The following is a 24,064-nucleotide window of genomic DNA, read 5'->3' as shown; positions in this document are numbered from 1 at the left end:
GAAGGGCTAGGAGTCGAAGGAAGTGTTCGTGGCCTTAAATAAGGTACAGCCCCGGTATTTGCCTGGTGTGAAGATGGCAAACCACGGAAAAACATCCTCAGCGCTGCCGACAGTGGGGTTCGAGCCCACTGTCTCCCGAATGCAAGCCCACAGCTGCACGACTCTAACCGCACGGCCAACTTGCTCGGTCAGCTGAATAAATATCAGTAGCTAGTGAACAGGAGGTATGTCGTTGGCCACCTGTAGAAAGTTGGTCAAGATGTCTCACCACACCAGCATACGGTGCCGTACAATTTCCACATGTTTGTGTCTACAGAAATCTTTGAACGAAATATTACATGGTATTTTGAAGCTGTCAGAAAGCAGCTACATGGCTTCTTCGCCTCGAAAACATCCCAGTCGTATGTGGACTTCATTTTAAAATCGCTGAACAGGTGATGTGAAATTTCTTTTGGATACTTCGTTGAATACATATTTTTCTTGAACGCATAACTTTGTACGTAAGGCAACGCCCAGCACTCTCATAATAACCTGAGCTATAAAATACCGCAAAATTCAGTATACTAGTTAACTATTACATGTGGAGTGTTCGCTCATATCCAGTTCACCTGCGCCTTAATAATGACTTCCTGCAGCAACAATAACAACAAAACAATCACTACTTTCGCACGTCTACTCATTTGCTGTGACACTTAGGTCCCTCCACCTGTTATTCGTGAAGCAGCCGTGAAGATATTCAAATGGGTTGCCTTTGTAGAAGCAATTAAGTATTTCAAAGGAAAAGCAAGTAAATTCCATTTTAACTTGTATCGTTCATCTCCGTCTACAGCCCTTCATTTTGTGCAGTTATCTTTGGAAAAGATACCAGCCTCCACTCAGCTGTCCATGCGTGTGTGAAATAGTAGACATCTCAATTTACCCTGCTCTTTCCTCCAAAGAACACTCTCCACTCTGTCCCTTCTAAATTCTTCCCGTATCAGATTGTTCCCCATATATCTTGGATTATCTCTGATATGGTTCCTCCTGTCTACCAGCTGAAATATTCCTGATCACCCTGATCATCCATCACAGTCTGCCTCTTTTATGCGAACCAATATTTATTCTTCCCATACTGACCTCAAGTGCCAGGCCTTAATTGGTTTGAATCTCTATTGTCCGCACTTCCCATTGCTACGCCGAGTCTACTGTATAAAAATAAGATCCTTTACATCTCTCTAAATTGATTTTTCTGGTGAACTTTCCAGATTATAATCCGGCTCAGCTGTAACAAGGAAAATCTTAAGCATCGGTGAGCAGCGCCCGTTTCTGGTATGCAACCCGCAAGACAAATCTCAACAGGGGAGGTTAAATGGGAGTTCGGCAGTCACTGCGCTGTGAGACTATTTGGGAGTCTCGCGTATATTTCTTTTTAATTTAAGATGGGAAATAAAATATTATAGCGCATAACTGTGATTCTCTACGTACATTTTTGTCACGTTACTGTAAAAGTTTCTTTGGACCGTAAATTGCATGCATGACTCAGATATCTACAATGCCACACTTGTTAACATGTGCTTCAATTTATTTTTCTCTTCCTTTATATCTGTAAAAATAAAGATGCATATATAGTGTAAGTATTGCTACATTCCCAGTTCGTTTCACTCGTTTTGGTTGCCAGCACTGGGGAAATGAACGTCCTTCTCCCTCCCCTGTCCCCATAAAGCCAACGCCCAACAAAACTTGCGCGTACAGTACATTTCCATCATATTTGTAGACATTTAGTGTGGAGGGAGGTGATGGGGAAAGAGGCGGAACGTTGCAGTCAAAGAATACTTAATGGTCACATGACCAGTGAGTAACGGTGTAATCGTGAGTCAACTTTTGCCCACTTATGATTACAAGTTTGGTGTTAGTCTTTCTGGCTGCCTTTTTATCTTCCTTATAACGGAAGAGATGACGGACATATTTTAACCAGACTTCAAATTTTGAAAATATTAATTCAGGGATATATTCGAGACCATATATGAGCTAAATAGTACTGGAAGGTTCACGAAAACCTAAACGGATATTTTACTTTTTCACGAACAGTATTATATGTAAGCAAGGAATGTGTTTGTCATTAATGATACACTCGTTTTAAAGCAATTTTGACCGAGCTCGATAGCTGCAGTCGCTTAAGTGCGGCCAGTATCCAGTATTCGGGAGATAGTAGGTTCGAACCCCACTATCGGCAGCACTGAAAATGGTTTTCCGTGGTTTACCATTTTCACACCAGGCAAATGCTGGGGCTGTACCTTAATTAAGGCCACGGCCGCTTCCCTCCCACTCCTAGCCCTTCTTTGTCCCATCGTCGCCATAAGACTTATCTGTGTCGGTGCGACGTAAAGCAACTAGCATTAAAAAAAGCTATTTTGCATATTGTCTTCAAATATGTATTTTAGTACAACGACGCTGCCCCAGTGCGTATACATAGTTGTCGCCACCCAAGAGTGCTGGTTCTATATTATTTAAGAAGGAAGTTCGCGTGCCCATGCATTCAGCAGATATATATATTTTGACTAAGTTTCCTGAGGGTAAGAGAAGACTGAAAGTAAAGTAGAAGACATGAAATTTGAGCAGACGAACCACTATATAACGACATTAATCGAGCAATGCACTGAGTTTGCAGTTGTGATCAACGATAAGGACATGAATTTTCATTTTTACCTTACGCTCCTCTGATTTTGCTGTACGGGAACGGAAATGGGAAAGAATCAAAATTCAGAAACTGGATTAATAGGCGTGAACCACAAGCGATGAAGTTCAGGGTGAACGCTTTGGATGAAGTTGTGCATGTTGGTGGAATCGTGATTTATTTCTTTTGCTTTACGTCGCACTGACACTGGCTATTATTATGGTGACGATGGGGTAGGAAAGGGAGGGAAGAGATCGTGACCTTAATTAAGGAACATCCTAGTGAGAAAATAGGAAATCGCCGAAAACCAGCTTCAGGGCTACTGACAGTGTGACTCGAACCCAACATTTCCCGAGTGCATGCACACAGGAACGCGACCCGAATCTCTCTAAAGAGGTAGGTATGTGTGTAAGATGATAAACGAACGGCTGAGTACCTTACGAGCAACACATCGCATTACAACATGATATCAAAAGGAACATTGTTTATGTGTACGGTTTTTCTGGTCGGTGATGTGTTGGGCGTACAGGCTAGTGCATTGAACTTCGACGTACGTGAATTCTTTAACAATGTACCACTGGCCTAGCGAATGATGCCCACGTGGGATGAGAGGAAAAGATCTTGTGTGCGTAAATTAATTATTATGATATTCTGATTGATTAAATGCATGTTTTACTCACAAATACACTGTAATATTTTGTGATGAAAACTTTTACTGTAGTGCACACTGAAGGAACACGAATATCTGACCGTTAGTTCGCCTTGATCTCGACAAAATATTAGAAATGTGGCCGAAGATGGTGGTTGTTAAACAATCGCTGGCCACTGGCACGTTACGCGACGTATTTCATGACTTGCGACATTGCTGTGTAGCTGTCTGTACAGGCCCGGTTCTATGGACCACAAAACTCCACATCACAAGAGGGGCCCAGACGCTTAGGGAGCCCAAATGTATGTATTTTATAGTGGGTTAATATCGATAGATTTCGGCTATCTTGGATTATTTGTTTGCTAATTTTAGTGCCTGTTTTTCCGGACAGTAAGTGGTAGGTTGGTCATTCTGGAGTTCGTATCGAATTTTTTCCGAGGATTTCCATTTTTCTCTGGATGACAGGCTGTATACTGTTAGTGAAGTAATATCTCAGTGTTTTCTTCCATTCCTAAACATTTTTAACTTTCTTCAGCTTGTCCCACTGGAGCCACCCTGGCTCATTTCGATTTTGGCCAGGAATTTAAGACCGGATGCCCTTCCTGACGCCACATGATTCATGAGATGAACATCTCTACCCAGGATCGACCGGGAGGGAAGTCAAGAGATAATCACATTCTATGAACTTTCATGAAGTAAGAATCTGTCTGGATAATGTAACATGAGTGGAACAAGTGGAGGATTCAGAAATCACAAAGTCAAACAAGAAAATAACACATTCGACTGGACTTTGCAAAGGCACTCGTGGAGGTGAACCTCACTCCTTGCTGTTGAGTACCTCATCCCGGAGGCTGCTTGGCACCTCAACATCTCCGCCGTCATAGACATCACTGAAGAGAGGGACTAGAGATACTAGGAGTGAGTTTGTTTCCCGTTGCTTTCCTCACCGAGCCAGAAGTGCTGTTAAATATGAGTCTGCCAAGCCCACTGTAATGCACGTAATATCCGTCCCTATGACCAACAATTTGAAACCATTCATCACAGGAACTGGCTGCATAAAGCGTGGCATTAATAGCATCGCTTGAATCTCAGTCACTTCCTTATTGTTAAAGCCAAGGATGAGACTGAGACAGGTCAATGGACGTAAGACATTTGTTCTAGTCCATACCAGAAGACATAGTGCACTGTAAACGCTAGATCTCACCATCGAAGACATATTCATTATTTAGTTCATGTATAACATTTGCGGATTTTTTATTCTCGCAGATAGTTCTTTGTATTTGTTCTCTCATTTTTAGATAAATCCTAAATTGAGATTAAAATATGAACATAAACAATTATTAATGAAGTAAGAGTTATTTCCATTACCTGGCAACACAGAAAAGATTAATAATAATATTTTTACGTCCCACTAACTACTTTTGACGGTTTTCGGAGACACTGATGTGCCGAAATTTTGTCCCGCAGGAGTTCTTTTACGTTACAGTAAATCTAGCGACACAAGGTAACTTATCTGAGCACCTTCAAGTACCACCGGACTGAGCCAGAATCGAACCTGCCAAGTTGAGGTCAGAAGGCCAGCGCATCAATCGTCTGAGCCACTCAGCCCGACACAGAAAAAAATCTTTCAGTGTAAATGTTCAGGGGGGAGGGGCAAATATTATAGATCCAGCATCGTGTCTATACATGTGTACTATGGCAATGTTTTCTTGTTTCCAAAAATGAGTCGAGTGAGTGCTGTTTCCATTTACCACACTTAATACACTTCCATAAAGTCCAATGAACGAAATATCCATCTCGGAAATAAACTCCTCTGTGCGAAGTACTTGAATGTTTGCACAGAATACGTTTGTCGGAGGACCTACGTGAGGACATGGAGAGCGTTCAGCAGCCGCATAGCGCATGCGTGTACTCTGTAGTGGTCATAGGGTGACCAAGGGTCGTGAAAATCCACACTTGGTCCTGTATTTTGGAGTGACGGGGAAATGCTTCCGGGTCGCTAATTTTCGTGGCCATCTCTTTCCCATATTTTATTTCACCTCATGTGGTGTCGTTTTATAATAATTCATTCTAATGTATCAATTCCTGTCCCCCTCTAAACATAAGGTAATGTTGTCTCACATTACGTGTGACATGGACACGCGGGATGCTCATGGTAAGAGAAAAGTTTCCAGAAGGAAGTGACTAACTTGAAGAATAGAATGAGAACGCGTTCTTCTTTATTTATTTGTCTTGATGTGGTCGCTTCTTAGCTTTTCATTGCCGTTCTAAGAAACATTTTTTTCTAATAATTATTGTGCCTTTTTGTTATCCCTGAATTTTATTTCCAAAATCATCGGAATCACGAATGCGCTAGTTTCTGGCTAAATATTGTTATATCTAATTTTTCCAAATTGTATTTTGAGTGTTCAGGTATGTGTTGTTTCACAATCGGCTATTTTTGTGAAAGTGGATGCTCCGGGAGGGACGTCCGGCATTTTGATTTTGTGAATTAGCTCAGGCTAACCATAAAGCAATGAAGTTCCGAGCCTATTTATATACTGCGTGTTTCGTTTATCTGTTTGCGCATTTTTAACATTATTAGGGCAAATAACTGTCTTCAGAGTAAAATTATTATAGTAGGAATGATTATAAACACACAGTTATGTTATAATAATAAAACAGTATTAATCCCTTGGTAGTTTATACTTGGGATTAAAGGAAAATTTCTTGAAAAGTAATGAATAAACTCGGATGATAGTCTTATAAATAAATATTTACATGTTTGTGTTACTCCGTTATTTTACAAAAAGTATTCTACGTATGATGTTTTCATGAAAGCCAAACCATCAGTTCTCTACTACTTTCTTTATGAGATATAGTAAGAAATTAGTACTGGGCAGTTGTATTTCCTCTCAAATGTTTCCCTTTATTGATGCACTCGACGGCCGTATTAATAGCAGGAAGGCTAGTGACATTGGAGGCGCGGCCTCGTGGTGTCTCCAGGAATTTCTGGCTCATTAGTTTGCGTCGGGTGCCGTCACCTAGCGTTCCCACGGCGGTCGTTGACGGCCCCAGGTACTGCAAGGCTCCTGGCCACGCGCTATCTCCCTCTGCTATTGTTTTATTTGTGTTTGATTCACGTGGTGGAATGTGTCGTCTTTATCTGCTACGCACTCGGGCGCAGCATTGTCACAAGCGAAACCTCCCCACTCTTTCTGCAATCTGCTTTACTTTTTCAGAAGAATATTACGAAAACGAATGTGAGGTTACTGAGGTCACAGTTACACTTTCTTGGAAAAACTTTATTGCAAATTATCAAAGAATGTATGCTCACGAGCTCACGAGGGTAAGGCTGATAATGAAATGAATAAATACGCAATTGTATAAAGTACTTCAGCAGGCTTACATGATTCGTGCCATTCAGTTAACGAAGACTGCCATAATTTTAGGTTTCGTTGAAGCAACTGAACATGTCATAAATGACATGAAACACAAATTAAGGAAGTTTTGTAAGTACATTTTAATAGTTCACAGAATTTGATATGAATATAAGGTTCCATAGCTACCGTATAATTCACGAAATCCGTGCTTGTACTTACCGTTATCGTCTAAGCTACATTACTAATTAGATTGCCCCATCCTTCCTTAGGACACATGCGAACTTACCTGCCATGCACCAACGCTCATTTGTAGATGTCTCCTTTGTACGATAGTCCAAGTTTTCCTCATAATCATACACCATTTTAATTGCATTTTTTCTTATTTGGCTGAAAATATATTCCGGTCTGCATAACTACGAATATTGGCCGAAATCACACTGAATGGAAACATGTCCAACATAATCTTACAACATATAGTGCATACCGATGTGTCTGGAGTAGTAGAACATATGAAATCTTCGTTTTTCCTTGTGCCATAGTTATATACACCATAAAACAACTCAATTGGTGCTTCGTAATTCTGAATATTGTGGAGTTTTCAGACACTTACATTTAGGTGGTGCTAAATTAAGAAGACGAAGTTACAGCATTTTTAAACCACTCATATTGAAGCTCTGAAACTTTCCGAATATTTGGAGCATCGCATTTAGAGTGAATATCAATGCAAGTGTGCTATCAGAATAACATCACTAAAACACAAATTAGTGTCCTCCTCCCAAGGTGGTGCAGCTCTCTTGAGGTGAACTGCATGCACCTGTTTAACTACATACCAGCCTTCCTTCCGATCTTAAATTTCTGGCAGTACCGGGAAACAAACAGGGGTCCCGTAACCGTTACACTGCGGAGTTGTACGACTTTTAACTAAGTCACTCCCGTGTCAAATCATCTATTGCTGATGGAGCAGGAAGTTTTCAAATCTCAGCGAGATTATCCTACAATGTAATAATTCAGTGTGTTGGCCTGTTGAGCACAAAATTGATTAGCTTTGATTTTTGTGTGTAGTCCCATTCTCGTACTTCTAGTGTTGTGTGAACTACTCCTCCTCATTGAAAATATCTTGGTGTATTGTCATAGGATGACATACGGGCATGTATGTGAGTTTAGTCCACACCAGAACAGAATGTCTTCATTCCAGGATGTCTTCTCCCAGGTCCCTTCCGTAAGAAAATAAGGTGTGTATCTGACAGGACTGTAAACAGTCTAAGACTCCATTGTTATGACAAATCACGTTCTGTGCTGTTGGCTATTGTTCACACCAGTCGGCGGGTTTTTGGACATACAACCAGTCATCACGTAATGCTCAGTTGACGGTATGGCTGTGACTGAAGTCAGTGCCAAATCGCAGTCTTGTGCCGTTGTAATGTTGACACCCCTCCATCACCATGCGTTCCCTTGAACCATATTCATTTGGTAACTTGCAGTTACATTCAGGAACAACACAGCGTAATTATCGGTCAGGGAGGCGAATTTCATTTTGTTCTCGGACCTCTTTTCTTCAGACTTCTTTTTCCTTGGATACCACTGAGCAAGTGCGCTGAGATCAAAAGTACCATCTGCCAAGGAAAACGTTATTTTGCACCAAAGTGGAAGCAAGTAAAATATTTTGACTCTCTTTCTTATTTCTAACTTACCATTTTTTCAAATTTATAATGAATATTCAACACCTTTACATACAAGATGGAAATGTATTTTTCCTAAATGTGAAGAACTTTATTTGGAGGAAGGAAGAACAAAGGATGTGTAAAGAGGTGATGTAAAGGGCAGAGACCTGAACACTAACCTAAAGACAGGAGAGTAAAATACAGGCCAGTGAGATGAGATTTTTAAGGAGTATAAAAGGAAAGACGAGATGGGACAGGGTAATTTTAATTTCGTGTGGCTATTTCTAGCCGAGTGCAGCCCTTGTAAGGCAGACCCTCCAATTAGGGTGGGCGGCATCTGCCATGTGTAGGTAATTGCGTGTTATTGTGGCGTAGGGTAGTATAGGATAGAGTTGGAATGGCTGTACCCCTCCATCACCATGCGTTCCCTTGAACCATATTCATTTGGTAATTTGCAGTTACATTCAGGAACAACACAGCGTAACTATTGGTCAGGGAGGCGAATTTCATTTTGTTCTTGGACATCTTTTCTTCAGACTTGTCATAGGAGTGTGAGTTGCAGGGATGTTAGGAACAGCACAAACACCAAGTCTCCGGGCCACTGGAATTAACCAATGGAGGTTCAGGTTCAGCTCTATATCGCTCAATGTAATGTAATCCATGCATTGTCACACTCTGTGCATTGTAGACGACCTTTCTTCTTGAGTTACCCGTCAACCTCACATATGTGCAGTATTCCAATAAAGTAGTGAACACGTGCAAAAATTGTTCTGTTCCACTGTAGAATAAGTGTTTTGCAGCATTTCATTAGAAGTAAGTGCCCTGTCTCTGAAAACCTGAAACTGTGTAAATAATGAGAGAGACAATTGTGTGGCCAGATGGCAAGAAATGTTAACTAAATCTATAATAATTATGAATACAATTACTTTACTTGATAATATTCTTGTCCTCTGTCCAGTTTCTAGTCACGCGCAGGTATTAAATTCTGGTTAATGACACTATTCTTTCTTTGTCCTTCGAATGCATACTTTGAAATTATGCTACATTATGCTAAATTTCTATAAAACTGCATGTATCAGTCTTAAAGAAGATTACAATAAACTAAACACTCTTCCTTCTTTGGTTTCCAAGATTATGGGAGATGGGTATTATCTTATATATAAAAAATACTATTCGTGTATTTTAATGAACAACATAATGCCCACTGGGCCATTCTTCGATCCATGCTGTAGTCACAAGACAAAACATGCAATGATGCAAAATTTGTATGGATCATCATATCTGAGTCATTAATATGACATTTAAATGGAAATAATCAGTATTAACGACAATAATAGTTACGAGCATAAAGGGGTTAATGTCCCATTAGTTGCTGTGGATCATAAGAGACGCCGGATGTCGGCATATTGTCCCATATAAAATTTCGAGGCGCCAGAAGCCAACGACGCGGAATTGTAGTGTTTAAAGATGGCCATATGTGCATTTTAACTGAAATTAGACCTTTTTTACCTTTTGCCTTAAACGATTCCACACTTCTTTCTCTACAAGAAATTAATTTTGTCACTTTGTGCCATGTTTTAGTATCTGGAGGCATATTTTAAAAGACCACACGTGGATAACTGACGTCTGTTTTAAATATTTATTTAATCTCTTACTGACCCACATGGTGTTAGGATGGCATGGATGTTGATCGGAACTTTTCTTCTTCTTACCGGCCATTTCCCAAGTACATTGGGTCGGCTATATGTGGAGCCGGATTCCTTTGCTGTTGCCAACCCTATGTGGAGGTATGTATTCACTGTTGCATGTCACCAGGAAAATAGTGGGGCTGTACCTTAATGAAGGCCACGGCCGCTTCCTTCCCACTCCTAGCTCTTTCTTATCCCATCGTTGCCAGAAGACCTGTCTGTGCCGGTGCGACGAGATGGGTCTGGTCGCACCACCCTCCCGAGAAGATCGACATCTCATCCGAATGGCATTGCAGGACAGATCGGCGTCCTCTTCGGCTCTGGCGCAACAGTGGAACACATCGTACACTATCAGGAGTGACAGTCCGTCGCCGTTTATTACGGTCTGAGTTACCGGCGCGTCGTCCACTTCTCCGCCTACCTTAGACTAATGTGCATAAACATGCTAGACTGCAATGGTGTATGGAACAGGGTCACTGGGGACAGGAATGGCAGCAGATAGTGTTTTCGGACGAATCCAGATTCTGTTTGTTTGAAAATGATGGCCGCGTTTTGGTTTGCTGCAGACAGGAGGAGAGGCGTCACATTGACTCCATTCGCACAAGACATACAGCGCCAACTCAAGGCCTTATGGTGTGGGGTGCTATTGGGTACGACCACAAATCACAGTTGGTGCATGCCCAGGGCACTGTGACCAGTTTGACCCATGTGAATGACATCCTGCGACCCGTAGCCATACCCTTTCTGCACGACACGACATATTTCAGCAGAACATTGCGCGACCACATGTTGCTGCACGAACACGTGCCTTCTTGTTGTCACAGGAAGTCAGACTGTTTCCCTGGCCCGCCCGACCATGGGAATTGTCGCCAATCGAAAATGTGTGGGATATGGTGAAACAGCGGGTGCGGCGCTGTTACCCAATGCCAACCACCAAAGATGAACTGTGGAACCAAGTGAATGCAGCATGGAATGGCTATACCCCAAGACGCCCTTGGCGCCTTCAACGCGTCGATGCCATCACGCATGGGGCAAGTTATCAGTCCCCATGGAGGACCCAGTGCCTACTAGGCAAGAGAACACATGTTGAACCTAGGTGACGAAATGTCAATCGTTTCTGCAGAACATACTAATGAACATGTTCTGTGAATGTGAACTTCCTATCCCTAGTCTTTCAAGGTGTTCTGTTTTTATGAACATGGGTGTATATATAAACATACCCAGTAGGTATGCATGTGATTGAGTATCGATAGCTGGGCATATTATATGCAATGTTTTTTTTTCAGAATAAAATCAGAATTAATGTATCTACAGAGATAGTAAGTTAAGTCTGGTGGTGGTGGTCATTGCCTTAACCCTTAAATGCATCATGTAACTTATCTGCAAGAAAGTTTTTTAAAAAATGATGCAGGTACCTCGTAAACTGGTGGGTGCTTCCCATATATTCCATGATGTTAATAGGATATCTTCGCCATTAGTTGCTCAGTGGTCGGCGGCACTGTGGACTTACAGTGGGTTATTACGTCATGCTGCACTGAATTGAAGTGTTAAATTCGTTTTGTCTCATAAAATACATTTTTGAAGACTCAAACCACAAATGATCACTGGCCAAGTGGAATACCAAATGAAACCGTCCCAAGTATCATAGATGCAGTGGATTCTCTTCGCACATAATATGAAGTGTTTCCTTGTTTCCACAAAGGCAAGAACTGCAACACAGGTTTCCGCCAGAGGACTGAAGTGATCACACTGGTATGTCCTTTCTCCTAAAGTGAGAGAAACTGAAACCAAGATGGTAGTCTGAATCACAGGCTCATCAACAGGTTTATCAGTGAATGAACACACAGCATTTATACACATCATTTGTTACAAATAAGTGGAAATAAAATATAAAGAACACTTGTTAATGTACATATTGTACACAGAAACACGTAGATTGTGAAGCGAATGTTAATCCATGATGTATCATATGTGCAACATGGAAAAAATATCGTTGCTTTTTAACTTTTGACACGAATTGTTTTACAATAATTTTACCTTGTTCCAGAGACTCAAAAATAATGTGTATAAATCAACACGAAAATAAAATATGCATTTAACGGTTAAGAGGGGTACAACTAGGCAACCATCCCTATGATCTTATCTGTACGTGAGGTTCGCTTCGATAACGAGTTGCAAAAATGGTAAGAATGAAACGTTACTCAAATTCGGAAGTAGTGAATTTGCAATTCAAAATAAACAGCAGACCCATAGAAGGCTTTCCAATGAAGATAAGTATGAAAGCTATGACTGTATATATCGCGATCATAGCAAGAGGACGTCCAGTTTTACGTGGAATTTGAATCGCAGGGAAGTGACCACATTCCTTGCTTGAGAGAAGTAAACTTTACTATTTTGTTGCGGTAACTGAACTGAATTCCTTGTTGCTGTCCTTCATAATTAACTAGTATCGTGATATATTTCACTCACAATGTGCTAGTAATATTAATTGCCTTAACTTCGCTTTATCTTGTATGATGTACTAAAGGAACATGGAGCCTCTTAGATCATACGGAGAACTCAGCCCAGACTTATTTCTAAACTCTTCAGTTATATAGGACTCGAAACGTTGAATATCGACAACGACGTGACGGCTGCATTCCATCTCAACTGCTCAGCCTTTTCCCTCCCTCGAAAAATACTCTACTCAATTTTCACCTCAGTGGCCAAGCACAATAACTGAAATTCTTTGATACGACTGCAATGGTACATTGTTCAGATCTCAATACGAAAAGTGGACAAACTAGGTGTTAATTTTCTCGCTTTCTCCACACATCCTCCTACTTGAGTTGTACGGACAAATGTTCGTATATCCTAAAGTAATATAAATTAGTAATAACTTATTTGTAGGTGTAACGAATAACTCCATGGACGGATACAAGTGCATTGCCATACACAATGGCAGACACGGGAGTTGTTTCCTGTTTACAGAACACAGCGGTAGACACGGATACCTTCTCTAAATGAAATTATCTATCAACACAGTACGAAGATGACTCATATTGCTGTCCGTCTTACCGTGTAAGAAATACTAGTCAATATTCGTATACTATCAAGTTAATAAAAAGGTGTTTACTTTATCTTGAGGCTGGTGATCTACTACACTGATTCTGTCGTTTAGATGCTGTATTTTCGGAAAGCTTGCCACTACCCATGGCTTGTAAACATAACCGGCGATTTGAGTAACCACTTTTGACTTTTTTTTCCCCTTTCAGTTCATATAATGACCTAAAAGCTAGGGTCTCTACTCCATACATCTAAAGTATCTTGTAAGGAGATAGACGGATTTTTTTGTTATTATATTTCAAAATTGGTGGTTTTGGTACAACTCCTATGTGGAAGTGTCTGGCAGCGGAATGGTTACAGATTGCCTATTAAGAGTATTCATCAGCGACAGCCCAAGATAGAATGCTGTTCTCCGCAGCCTCGGGTAGCTCCGCCCCTCCTGAATTACAACTCAGTAGGGAACATAGATGCTATGTTACACAGTTCCTGCACCGAATATATGAATAGCATTATCCAGACTTATCCACGCTTATCTTATCAAAATCAGCATTGGTCTGTAGCATCAGGTGAAACTGCCAAGTCAGATATTGACTTTTACCCAGTGATATAAATATAACCATTTCTCTTCAATAAATTCTACGTTTTGCAGCTGGGCGAAATCTTAGACGGAAGTTCTTAAATTTAAATTTACTCTTTTTGGCCATTGACACGCATTTCTTTATTCATATTCGGTGTTTGACCGTACGTGGAGATTACAATCTGTAACATTCGAGTAAGTGAAGATTTTCTGAGTGGAGGTACGACTTATTGATGTACTCATGCGAAATACTGTCAATAGACTAAAGAGTACACAAAACTACAAAACTTTTAGTGCACCCATGGAAAGAGCATGCATATATCAGGATAACAAGACAGATGATGTGCATAGAAGATCGTCTTACGTCAGCTACATGTAGGATATTTATGTAAAAGCATGCAAAATAAAACAGTAAATACCGAGCTCGACAGCTGCAGTCGCTTAAGTGCGGCCAGTATTCAGTAATCGGGAGATAGTGGGTTCGAGCCCCACTGTCGGCAGCCCTGAAGATGGTTTTCCGTGGTTTCCCATTTTGACACCAGGCAAATGCTGGGGCTGTACCTTAATTAAGGCCACGGCCGCTTCCTTCCAATTCCTAGGCCTTTCCTATCCCATCGTCGCCATAAGACGTATCTGTGTCGGCACGACATAAAGCAAATAGCAAAAAACAGGAAATAGGGGATGCTCTACTGAATATTTTGAGACAGGGAACCTAGGGTCTGAAAAGCCAGCTTAAGGAGATATGTACTTAAACATGTCTATCACTATTACTGTTTTTTGTAATATTTTACTTTACAGCGAGAATTGTAGACGCCAGGGGTGTCTGAAAGCGGATGGCAGAATCTCGTACGCCACCTTCAAACTCGGACTGCGGTTGAGCAGCTATTGTGGGGTATAAAATAGTACGTTAACTCAGGCTTGTGAATGGCATGGTAATAATAATTAAGCTTTCGTGTGGCTATTACTAGCCTGGTGCCGGCCCCGCGGTGTAGGGGTAGCGTGCCTGCCTCTTACCCGGAGCCCCCGGGTTCGATTCCCGGCCAGGTCAGGGATTTTACCTGAATTTAAGGGCTGGTTCGAGGTCCACTCAGCCTACGTGATTACGATTGAGGAGCTATCTGACGGTGAGATGGCAGCCCCGGTCTAGAAAGCCAAGAATAACGGCCGAGAGGATCCGTCGTGTTAACGAAACGACACCTCGTAATCGGCAGGCCTTCGGGATGAGCAGCGGTTGCTTGGTAGGCCATGGTCCTTTGCACCATGTGGTTTATGGGGTTTGGTTTTATTACTATCCTGGTGCAGCCTTTGTAAGGCAAACCCACCGACGAGTGTGGGTGGCTCTGCCGTCCATAGAAGACTGCGTGTTCGTGTGGCGGAGGATAAGTTTATGGTGTGTGGGTTGCAGGAGTGTCTAGTCCTTAAGCCAAGGATATACAATAAACCTTTCACGAATAATCATTTTCGACCCGACGGTGAATCAAACCCAGAGCTCCGAGGACAGACCACTTAGCCATGGAGCTGATTTACATATAAAAATTAGCTGTAAATAATCCAGTAAACAGTATATAATAGTGGCAGACTGTTAAAGCCCATATCTCCTAGCTGGCCCTTCATACGCTAGGATCCATTTGTTAGATCCATGTTCGGTACCACTGTAACGTATAAACATTACTTCAAATTCATTAGCTCCACTGTTGGGAGTCAATTGTAACATTGCGGAAATTTGATATAATAATAATAATAATAATAATAATAATAATAATAATAATAATAATAATAATAATAATAATAATAACTCTACCGAGCTCGATAGCTGCAGTCGCTTAAGTGCGGCCAGTATCCAGTATTCGGGAGATAGTAGGTTCGAACGCCACTGTCGGCAGCCTTGAAGATGGTTTTCCGTGGTTTCCCATTTTCACACCAGGCAAATGCTGGGGCTGTACCTTAATTAAGGCCACGGCCGTTTTTTTCCCACTCCTAGCCACTTCCTGTCCCATCGTCGCCGTAAGACCAATATGTGTCGGTGCGACGTAAAGCAAATTGCAAATAATAATAATAATAATAATAATAATAATAACTCTATTAATACTTGTACCACAACTGAATATAATTCTGACTCGGCGACTACCAGTGAAATACAAGAGCATTCAGCAGAACCATACCCGGAAAGCTGTGGATGAATAAAGTGTCTAGAAGGGAAGAGATATAATTAATTTCAAGTGGCTATTTCTAGCCAGGTAAGCTTGTAAGGCAGACCCTCCGATGAGGGTGGGCGACATCTGCTATGTGTAGGTAACTGCGTGTTATTGTGGTGGAGGATAGTGCTATGTGTGAAATGCAGGGATATTGGGGACAGCACAAATACACAGCCCTCGAACCATTGGAATTAACCAATGAAGGTTAAAATCTCCGGCCCGGCCAGGAATTGAGCCCGGGACCTTCTGGACCAAAGGCCAGTACGCTAACCATTTAGCCATGGGGCCGGACAGGGAAGACTACACAAGAAGAAAGAGTATGAGTGAAGAGAACTCGTGGAGTTTGAGCATCAAGAAGGCTCCAACGAAACAAAGGCTTATTTTTATCAGAAGTTAAATAGAAGTCGGAAGGATTTCCAACCGGGATCAACTCTGTGTGGAGATAAAGATGGCACAATTCTGAACAGTGATGAAGCGATACTTGACAGGTGGGCTTAGCATTTTAATAAAGTAATGAACAGAAATATACCTGATAGTCAAGAAAGGGTAGTCATCGTGAAAATGTAAACAGCCGGGAACTGAAGAGCAAGTGCCAGTGCCAACCATTGATGAAGTACAACTTGCATTACAAACTTGAAAAACAACAAAGCTCCAGGAATGGATCTCATCTAGTCAGAAGTTGTAAAACATACACGAACAGAGTATAATTAAACTCCTCCATAACCCAATGACAAAGATATGGATTGCTGAAGAAATACATGATAAATGGAACTTGAGCCAATGGCCAATATGCAAACAAGGTGATGTCGTGGTAGGTTGTAATTACTGGGGAATTAGTTTACTGGGCATTGCCTATAAAATATTCTCGACCATTCTGTTTAACAGGATTTTGCCTATGTTGAAGATGTTGAATACTACAGTATGGATTCCGACAAGGAAGATCAACTGTCGATCAAATGTTTATGATTACAACTTCTTTATGGGTTCCGTATTGACTTCACATGACTCAATTTTTATTCCTTGACAGAATATAATACTTGGTTCCATATGTTCAATACTTCTTTGAATTCACAGATATATTTGTAAATGTTTCTTCTGACACAATTATCCACTAATTTTTAAATAATAAACTAATATTTTTGAGAAATAATAAATTGAGCATTTAAGGGTTAATTCTTCCTTTGAAGGAACATTGTTGTGCTTACTTTTGGCTCGTATGATACAAAAATATCAGTATTCCCCATCTTATTAATTGCCACACTTCGATCAACAGTTTGTATGTTAAGAATGTTCGGCTCGTTACTGGTGTCACTTCAGTTTGTTTACTCTCACTTAATGAAGTACCCATACCAACTTCAACAACATTTTTTTTTTTTGCTAGTTGCTTTACGTCGCACCGACACAGATAGGTCTTATGGCGACGATGAACAACATTTCAGTGTCAGTATCAAATTGAATTTCAATTGTTTACACTAACAAGTCACGATTATAGTTTATAGTGCAGTTGGCCTAATTTCCATCAATTACTGCTTTAGAAGAAAGCTTGACGAATTTTATAAAATGTATTACGTTTTCTGGAGAGGGCTGAGCGTCTGACAAGTTAAGTTTAAGCCTACCGTGTTTAGTGACTTCTTGGTAACACATCATATAAAGGCAAGCATAGAAGTTGACGTGCCTATTGGTATCGTTATTAGAGTCATGATACATGCAGATTTATTTGGAATCCGAACCACAAGAACATAACATTAATTTTTATTTCATCATCTGTTTAACGCCCAGATTTGTATTTTCCCGCAGTCTCAGCGAGGAATCCCACCTTTACCGCCTCAAAGACAGTATTCTGGAGAGGGGATAAAACTGGGGAGGAGGACCAATACATCGCCCAAGTGGCCTCGCTTGCTACGATGAAAATGGGCTTTGTTGGGGATGGTAAGATTCGGAGGGATAGGCAAGGAACAGGGAAGGAAGCGGCCGTGGCCTTAAGTTAGGTGCCATCCCGGCATTTCCTGGAGAAGAAGTGGGAAACCACGGAAAAGCACTTCGAGGATGGCTGAGGTGGTAATCAAACCCCCTCTACTCAGTTGACCTCCCGAGGCTGAGTACCACGTGGCAGAGCAGGGTGGCAGCTAATCACACTAACCACTACACCATGCAGTGATCGCCATGTGTTGGTGAGGAGCCAGTGGCGATGGCTCAGTAACAGCTTGGGGCCGATCATCCATTTAAAATAAAAATCTATCTACGGTAAATATTCGTCTGTAATTCGGAGAACTGATCATTGTTGCAGTCTTAGAGCCTTTTCCCAAAAATGTCAGATCCTTCAAGAATAGACTTCAGTATCCTGTCAGTTTGGTGTAAGTTTCCATGTGATGGTGTCCTATCCAGATGTTAAGCTCAATCTACTGTAAATCATAGTTTTAAGGCATTGGAAATATTTAGGTTACCTGTGGATTTGTATGTGACTGTATTGTAACTATTATCCTGGTACACTACTTGTAATGGAATACTTTGTACATTTTGAGTGAATGTTGTAATTATGATAGACTACAATATATTTTAGGGAAGATTTGAAGTTATTTTCCACAAATTTCTTCACAATTTCTTTTAATTATTTTGTTGCACTACTCTACGTCACTTTTAATTACCAAGTTTTTTGTTTCTTGTTTTAATAGGTCAATACTTCTGTACTTCTTTTGTTATCATGAAAATTTCTTGTTTGGATATAATTTGCTTTAATATTTGATTTTCATGGAATTATTTGTTGTACTCCTGCTCTTTTTTTTCTTTTTGGCTAGTGGTTTAACGTTGCACTAACACACTAACTAATACGATTGGAAAGATAGCAACCGTGGCCCTAATTGCGTTACAGACCCAGTATTTGTCTGGTGTGCAAATGGAAAACCATCTTCAGGGCTGCCGCTGGTGGGATTCGCACCCACTATCTCCCGAGTGCAAGCTAACAGCTACGCGACTCAAACCGCACGGCCAGCTGCTAGTCTTATGTTGTTGTTTTAATTTTACTTCGTTGTCAGTACTACTGTGAGTAAGCATTGCCACCCAGTTACAATATGTCTGTTAATAATTCTACGAGTGCATCTTGTAATTACTTGAAGGTCTCTCAGTAAAGTTCGGATCCTCTCAACAAAGGTTACGTGCTCTTACTGAGTTTCAATTTTGAAACTGCAAAGGTAGAATTTTCGGCAAATGTAAAGACAGACATTTTGTATAGACGCGTGACAATGATTAGGAATTGTATGAAGAGATTGCTGTTGGTCATGCGTAGTTCTTGACCCTCAAGAGATGACATTGCGTGAGGTCAGTGTTCATTTGTCCGCCACTGTTTCGTGTGGCTCAGGTGGTTCAAGCGCTGTCCTTCTAGCCCAGACTTGTCAGGTTCGATCCTGCTTCAGTCCGGTGATATTTGAAAGTGCTCAAGTACGTCAGCCTCGTGTTGGCACATAACGGAAATCGTGTGGGACTAAATTCTGGCACCTTGGCGTCTCCGAAATCCATATAAGTAGTTAGTGGGACGTAAAGCCAATAACATTATTATTATTCGTATCGTAAACCTGAATAGATGCCGTTCCAGTTGGAAAGACGTCATGCTACATTCAAAGTTAGCGAAATCAGCGCCTACACGCACATTTCGTGGTGAATTAATAGCAGTGAAAAATGATACGTCTTTTAAACACCTGTTTCGTGCTAAAGTTAGTGCAGATGTATTCAACTGAGTTTCCTGAATTTTATTTAACTATCTCAATCGGAAGCCATATTTTTGGTCATGCTAACCCGGGAGGGTATATATAGCAAGTAGAGATGTAATTCCCTCAGGGTGGGGAATGAAAACTTCTTTTGATTGACTGACTGGTGTCTCTGGGAAGGTGCGCCCCAACTGATGAGCTCATGTCGCACTGGGGCGAAACACCGGTCATTTTTGACGATTGAGTTTCCTGGATTGTATTTAGCTATCTCAGTCGGAAGCCATATTTTTTGTTACGTAGCGTTTGTTGGCTTTGCGGGTTGTGTATGACGTGGTTCGGAACTTGTGCGTATGTACTGTCGGTGAACCAAAGCTTCGGACGATGTTAGACGAATTTTCCTACAAAACAGGTATGTATGTGTATTTGTAGCTGTGGGATTTAAAAGGTATTCCATTCTTCGAGCTATGCTCGCACATTCAGGCGATGAGTTCGGATTTCTCCATCAAAATGAGTTGTGTCGACCAAGACGATGCGACGTTTCACATAGCTTTAGAAAGACAGAGACGAAATTAGCTGGGCTGTCTCCCCACACACCATGACACTGCTCCATGCAATATCCACTTGTTTAAATGTATTTAGCATTTTTTGAACAAAAACCCACTTGGTGATTTTGACGCTGTAAAATTCACGAAAATTGGTTCTTCGCCTTCAAGTCAACCTGGTTTTAAATATCAAGAAAGAAGAATTGAAGTCATAGAAAAACGTGGGAGATACGTTTGTAAATAAGGATGTATTTGTAAACACATTATATTGATACAATTTCGAATTAATTCTTGGTGTCAACTTACGGAAATCCTCCATATGAGTTTTAAACGCATGTGTGACAGTCAAAATATGGGTCACGTGGATATTCTGACTTACTCTAAATCATTTTAAAATCCCCTGAATGGAACACACTCGTGATAGTTTAAAGCTAGCTGTAAAGAATGAAAGCTCGACGTCCGTCAGTTTGTCAAAGTAACATGGTGGGTAGTGAGAATTATATTTCTGAGGACCTTGAAAGTGGCTTTCGTAATGGATGCATGTCGGGGCAGTGTAAATATTTTTTCGAAAGTGATTACAGTGGCGTAAATATTTCACGTGAAAATTAGTTCTGGAAAGAATGAACAAAATGCACTCTGGAAATGGTCAAACTTTCCCACTACACCCACAAGTATACCATTTACCATATTCTGGTTCACTATTATTTTATTTGCTAGTTGCTTTACGTCGCACCGACACAGATAGGCGACGATGGGACAGAGAAGGGCTAGGAGTGGGAAGGAAGCGGCCGTAGTTATTTGCCTGGTGTGAAAATGGGAAACCACGGAAAACCATTTTCAGGGCTGCCGACAGTGGGGTGGTTCACTATTAAGGACTGCATCAAAGTTGCTGAACGCCGAGACATTGATTTGTGCAAAAAAGCTTCGAAAATATATTATAACTTCATTTATTACAAATGTATTTTGTTACTACATTTTACCAGAGCAATCGAACCTAACCGAACCCAGCCCAGCCCAGCCCAACCCAACCAAACGCATCAACACTACGCACCGTTCTGTAACAGAAAAGCCATCAAACTTGTGACATATTTTGAGCACTTCTTGCATACAGACGGGGATACAGGTACTCAAAGTTTGATGTGTCAAGTAGGGTTTTTACCAATAACTACTGGAAAACGTTGAAATATCTATAACTCTTAAACGATCAACCATAGGACAGATGTTCAAAGGGACGTTTTGTGTTGTTCTTGGGTGTTCCCAGGTCCCAATAACTTCTAACATTTTTGAGATTGGGAATATCTTGTATTTCTGTAATTCTCGAGAACAGTGTGAGTGGAGCAGTAGAAAGCTTACAGGGTTATTCAACCTCATGAATTCCAATATCTAAATATTGAAATGAAGGCAAGAGTGGTGAGCGCTCTCTTTACATTAATGATGTCTGGATTTAAAAAAGATTTTATTCATACGAGGTTTATTCCTAAAGATACACCAGAAAGTGAACTTTTCCTAAATGTCATCTTCGTGTAGATAAACAAGAATGTGTAACTTATCATCTCATCAGCACTGCACAAGATGTTTAAGTAAAAGCATGCAAAAATTAAACAGGAAATAGGGGATACTCTACTCAACATTTTGCGATAGGGAACGTAGAGTCTGAGAAACCAGCTTCGAGAGATATTTCACTATTAACTTACTGTTTTCTGGAGTATTGACAGGTGATTTTACATGTTATTTACATTTGGTCTTTATATTGTTTACAAATTTTTTAGTTTTTTAATGTCGCTCTGATATAGATAGGTTTTACGGCGACGATGGGATAGGAACGGGCTAGGAGTGGGAAGGAAGCGGCCGTGGCTTTAATTAAGATGCAGCCTGGTGTGAAAATGGGAACCCACAGAAAACCATCTCCAGGGCTGCCGACAGTGCTGACAGCTACGTGACCAAACCGCGTGGCCACTCGCTCCTACCATATCTCATATCATATCATATCATATCATATCATATCATATCATATCATATCATATCATATATCATATCATATCATATCATATCATATCATATCATATCATATCATATCATATCATATCATATCATATCATATCATATCATATCATATCATATCATATCATATCATATCATATATCATTTTTCCGTGGTTTCCCATTTTCACACCAGGCAAATGCCGGGGCTGTACCTTAACTAAGGCCACGGCCGCTTTCTTCCAATTCCTAGGCCTTTCCTATCCCATCGTCGCCGTAAGACATATCTGTGTCGGTGCGACGTAAAGCAAATAGCAAAAAAAAAATCATATATCATATCATATCATATCATATCATATCATATCATATATCATATATCATATATCATATCATATCATATCATATCATATATCATATCATATCATATCATATCATATCATATCATATCATATCATATCATATCATATCATATCATATCATATCATATCATATCATATCATATCATATCATATCATATCATATATCATATATCATATCATGCTCTACCTTAATTAAGTCCATCACACGTTTCAGTAATAGAGGTGACGCATAGCATGCAGTATGTGGTGGGGTTAACTGGTGTTGTATTGAGCTTGATAGTTGCAGTCGTGTAAGTGCGACCAGTATCCATTATTCTGGAGGTAGTGGGTTCGAACCCCGCTGTTGGCAGCCCTGAATATGGTTTTCCGTGGTTACCTTAAGGCCACGGATGCTTCCTTCCCACTCCCAGCCCTTTCCTGTGCCATCGTCGCCATAAGACATATAGTGTCGGTGCGACGAAAAGCAACTTGAAGAAAAAAAAAGAAATTAAGTCCATGGTCGCTTCCTTCCCACTCCTAACCTATCGCCACCATAAGACCTATATATAACGGAGTGAAGTAAACCAAATTCTAAAAAAAAAAAAGTTTTGTTGGTTTTACGTCTCACTAACTACTTTACGGCTGCCCGCAGGTTCATATACTTCCGGGCTGAACAGGAATCAAACATTAGTCAGAAACCTAGAGCCTTTCACCCCACCTAAGAACGTTGTAGAGTAATCTGCAGGCCTTTGGGCTGGGCAGCGGTCGCTTGAAAAGCCATGGCCCTTCGAGGCTGTTGCGCCATGGGGTTTGGTTCATTAAGCACGTTGTTGTTGTGCATAAAGTAATGTGTTAATTATGCAGACTTTTACATCCTTGTGAATTTTCTCGCTTCATTTCAGTATCCTGCATCCTTGAAATTAATGCTACAATTTATTCAAGAAATGGCCGTAAAAGTCACATGAAAATATTAATAATTTGTTGCACTGATGTACTTTCTTCATGTTGAGAGGTTGCTTTGCTTTATCTGATTTAACCTCGCTAGTGGGATTATGTTTCCTGAAGTGTCAGTTATGCGCCAATTATATATTCTGTTCTTTTTTCCGATTTCAGAGACTGTAAATTGAAATTCCTTGTGGAACTCTGAAGATAGAAATTCTATCAAATAACCAAATGGAGGGGCTTGCGGACAGCGTGCTTCTCACACACCTTTGTATTCATCTGTAAATCCCGCGTACCTGCACTGAATAGAAAACGGTTACTCTCGTTGACCATACATTTGAAGATATGTGATTGGCTTACTGATATTCTTTGTCTCTAAGAGACGGACGTTCCAAATGCCAAGTCTGTATGATATTGGTATTTCTCGGTCCACGATCTTGCATAATTCTTTTAACTGTGTGTGACAGTACGCTGGAAGCCCTCATAACAAATAACTGCCTTTCCTTCAAAATGACTTTGAAGTTTTCATAGAAGGTCGATGTTACAGGCTGTGGTTTGATTTATTTTTCAGAAAGCCTCAGTGGAATTTGTGATAACAATAACGAAAAGGATGACGACAGGGCAATAAAAGGTAAGACTTGCTTATAATTCCGTGTTTGATTTTTGTCAAGTGTTTCCTCTGGAGCAGTTTTCCCAGACTATGGTTGGACAGTGTTTCATATATAAAAAAGG

General features: G+C 40.6%; 1 protein-coding gene across 5 annotated transcripts in view; it reads left to right on the top strand.

Annotated features, from left to right (window-relative positions):
• NfI (Nuclear factor I) overlaps positions 1–24,064 on the top strand; it is a 602,168-nt gene that overhangs the window by 336,775 nt on the left and 241,329 nt on the right. For all 5 annotated transcript variants that reach the window (XM_067141127.2, XM_067141126.2, XM_067141124.2 and 2 more), the window contains exon 5: positions 23,904–23,963. In XM_067141127.2, coding sequence (XP_066997228.1) covers positions 23,904–23,963 — 60 coding nt within the window. The remainder of the gene's footprint in view (positions 1–23,903; positions 23,964–24,064) is intronic.

This window comes from Anabrus simplex, chromosome 2, assembly GCF_040414725.1.
Source record: "Anabrus simplex isolate iqAnaSimp1 chromosome 2, ASM4041472v1, whole genome shotgun sequence".
In the NCBI taxonomy this organism is placed as follows: domain Eukaryota; kingdom Metazoa; phylum Arthropoda; class Insecta; order Orthoptera; family Tettigoniidae; genus Anabrus; species Anabrus simplex.
This window is presented reverse-complemented; position numbering and strand designations above follow the sequence as displayed.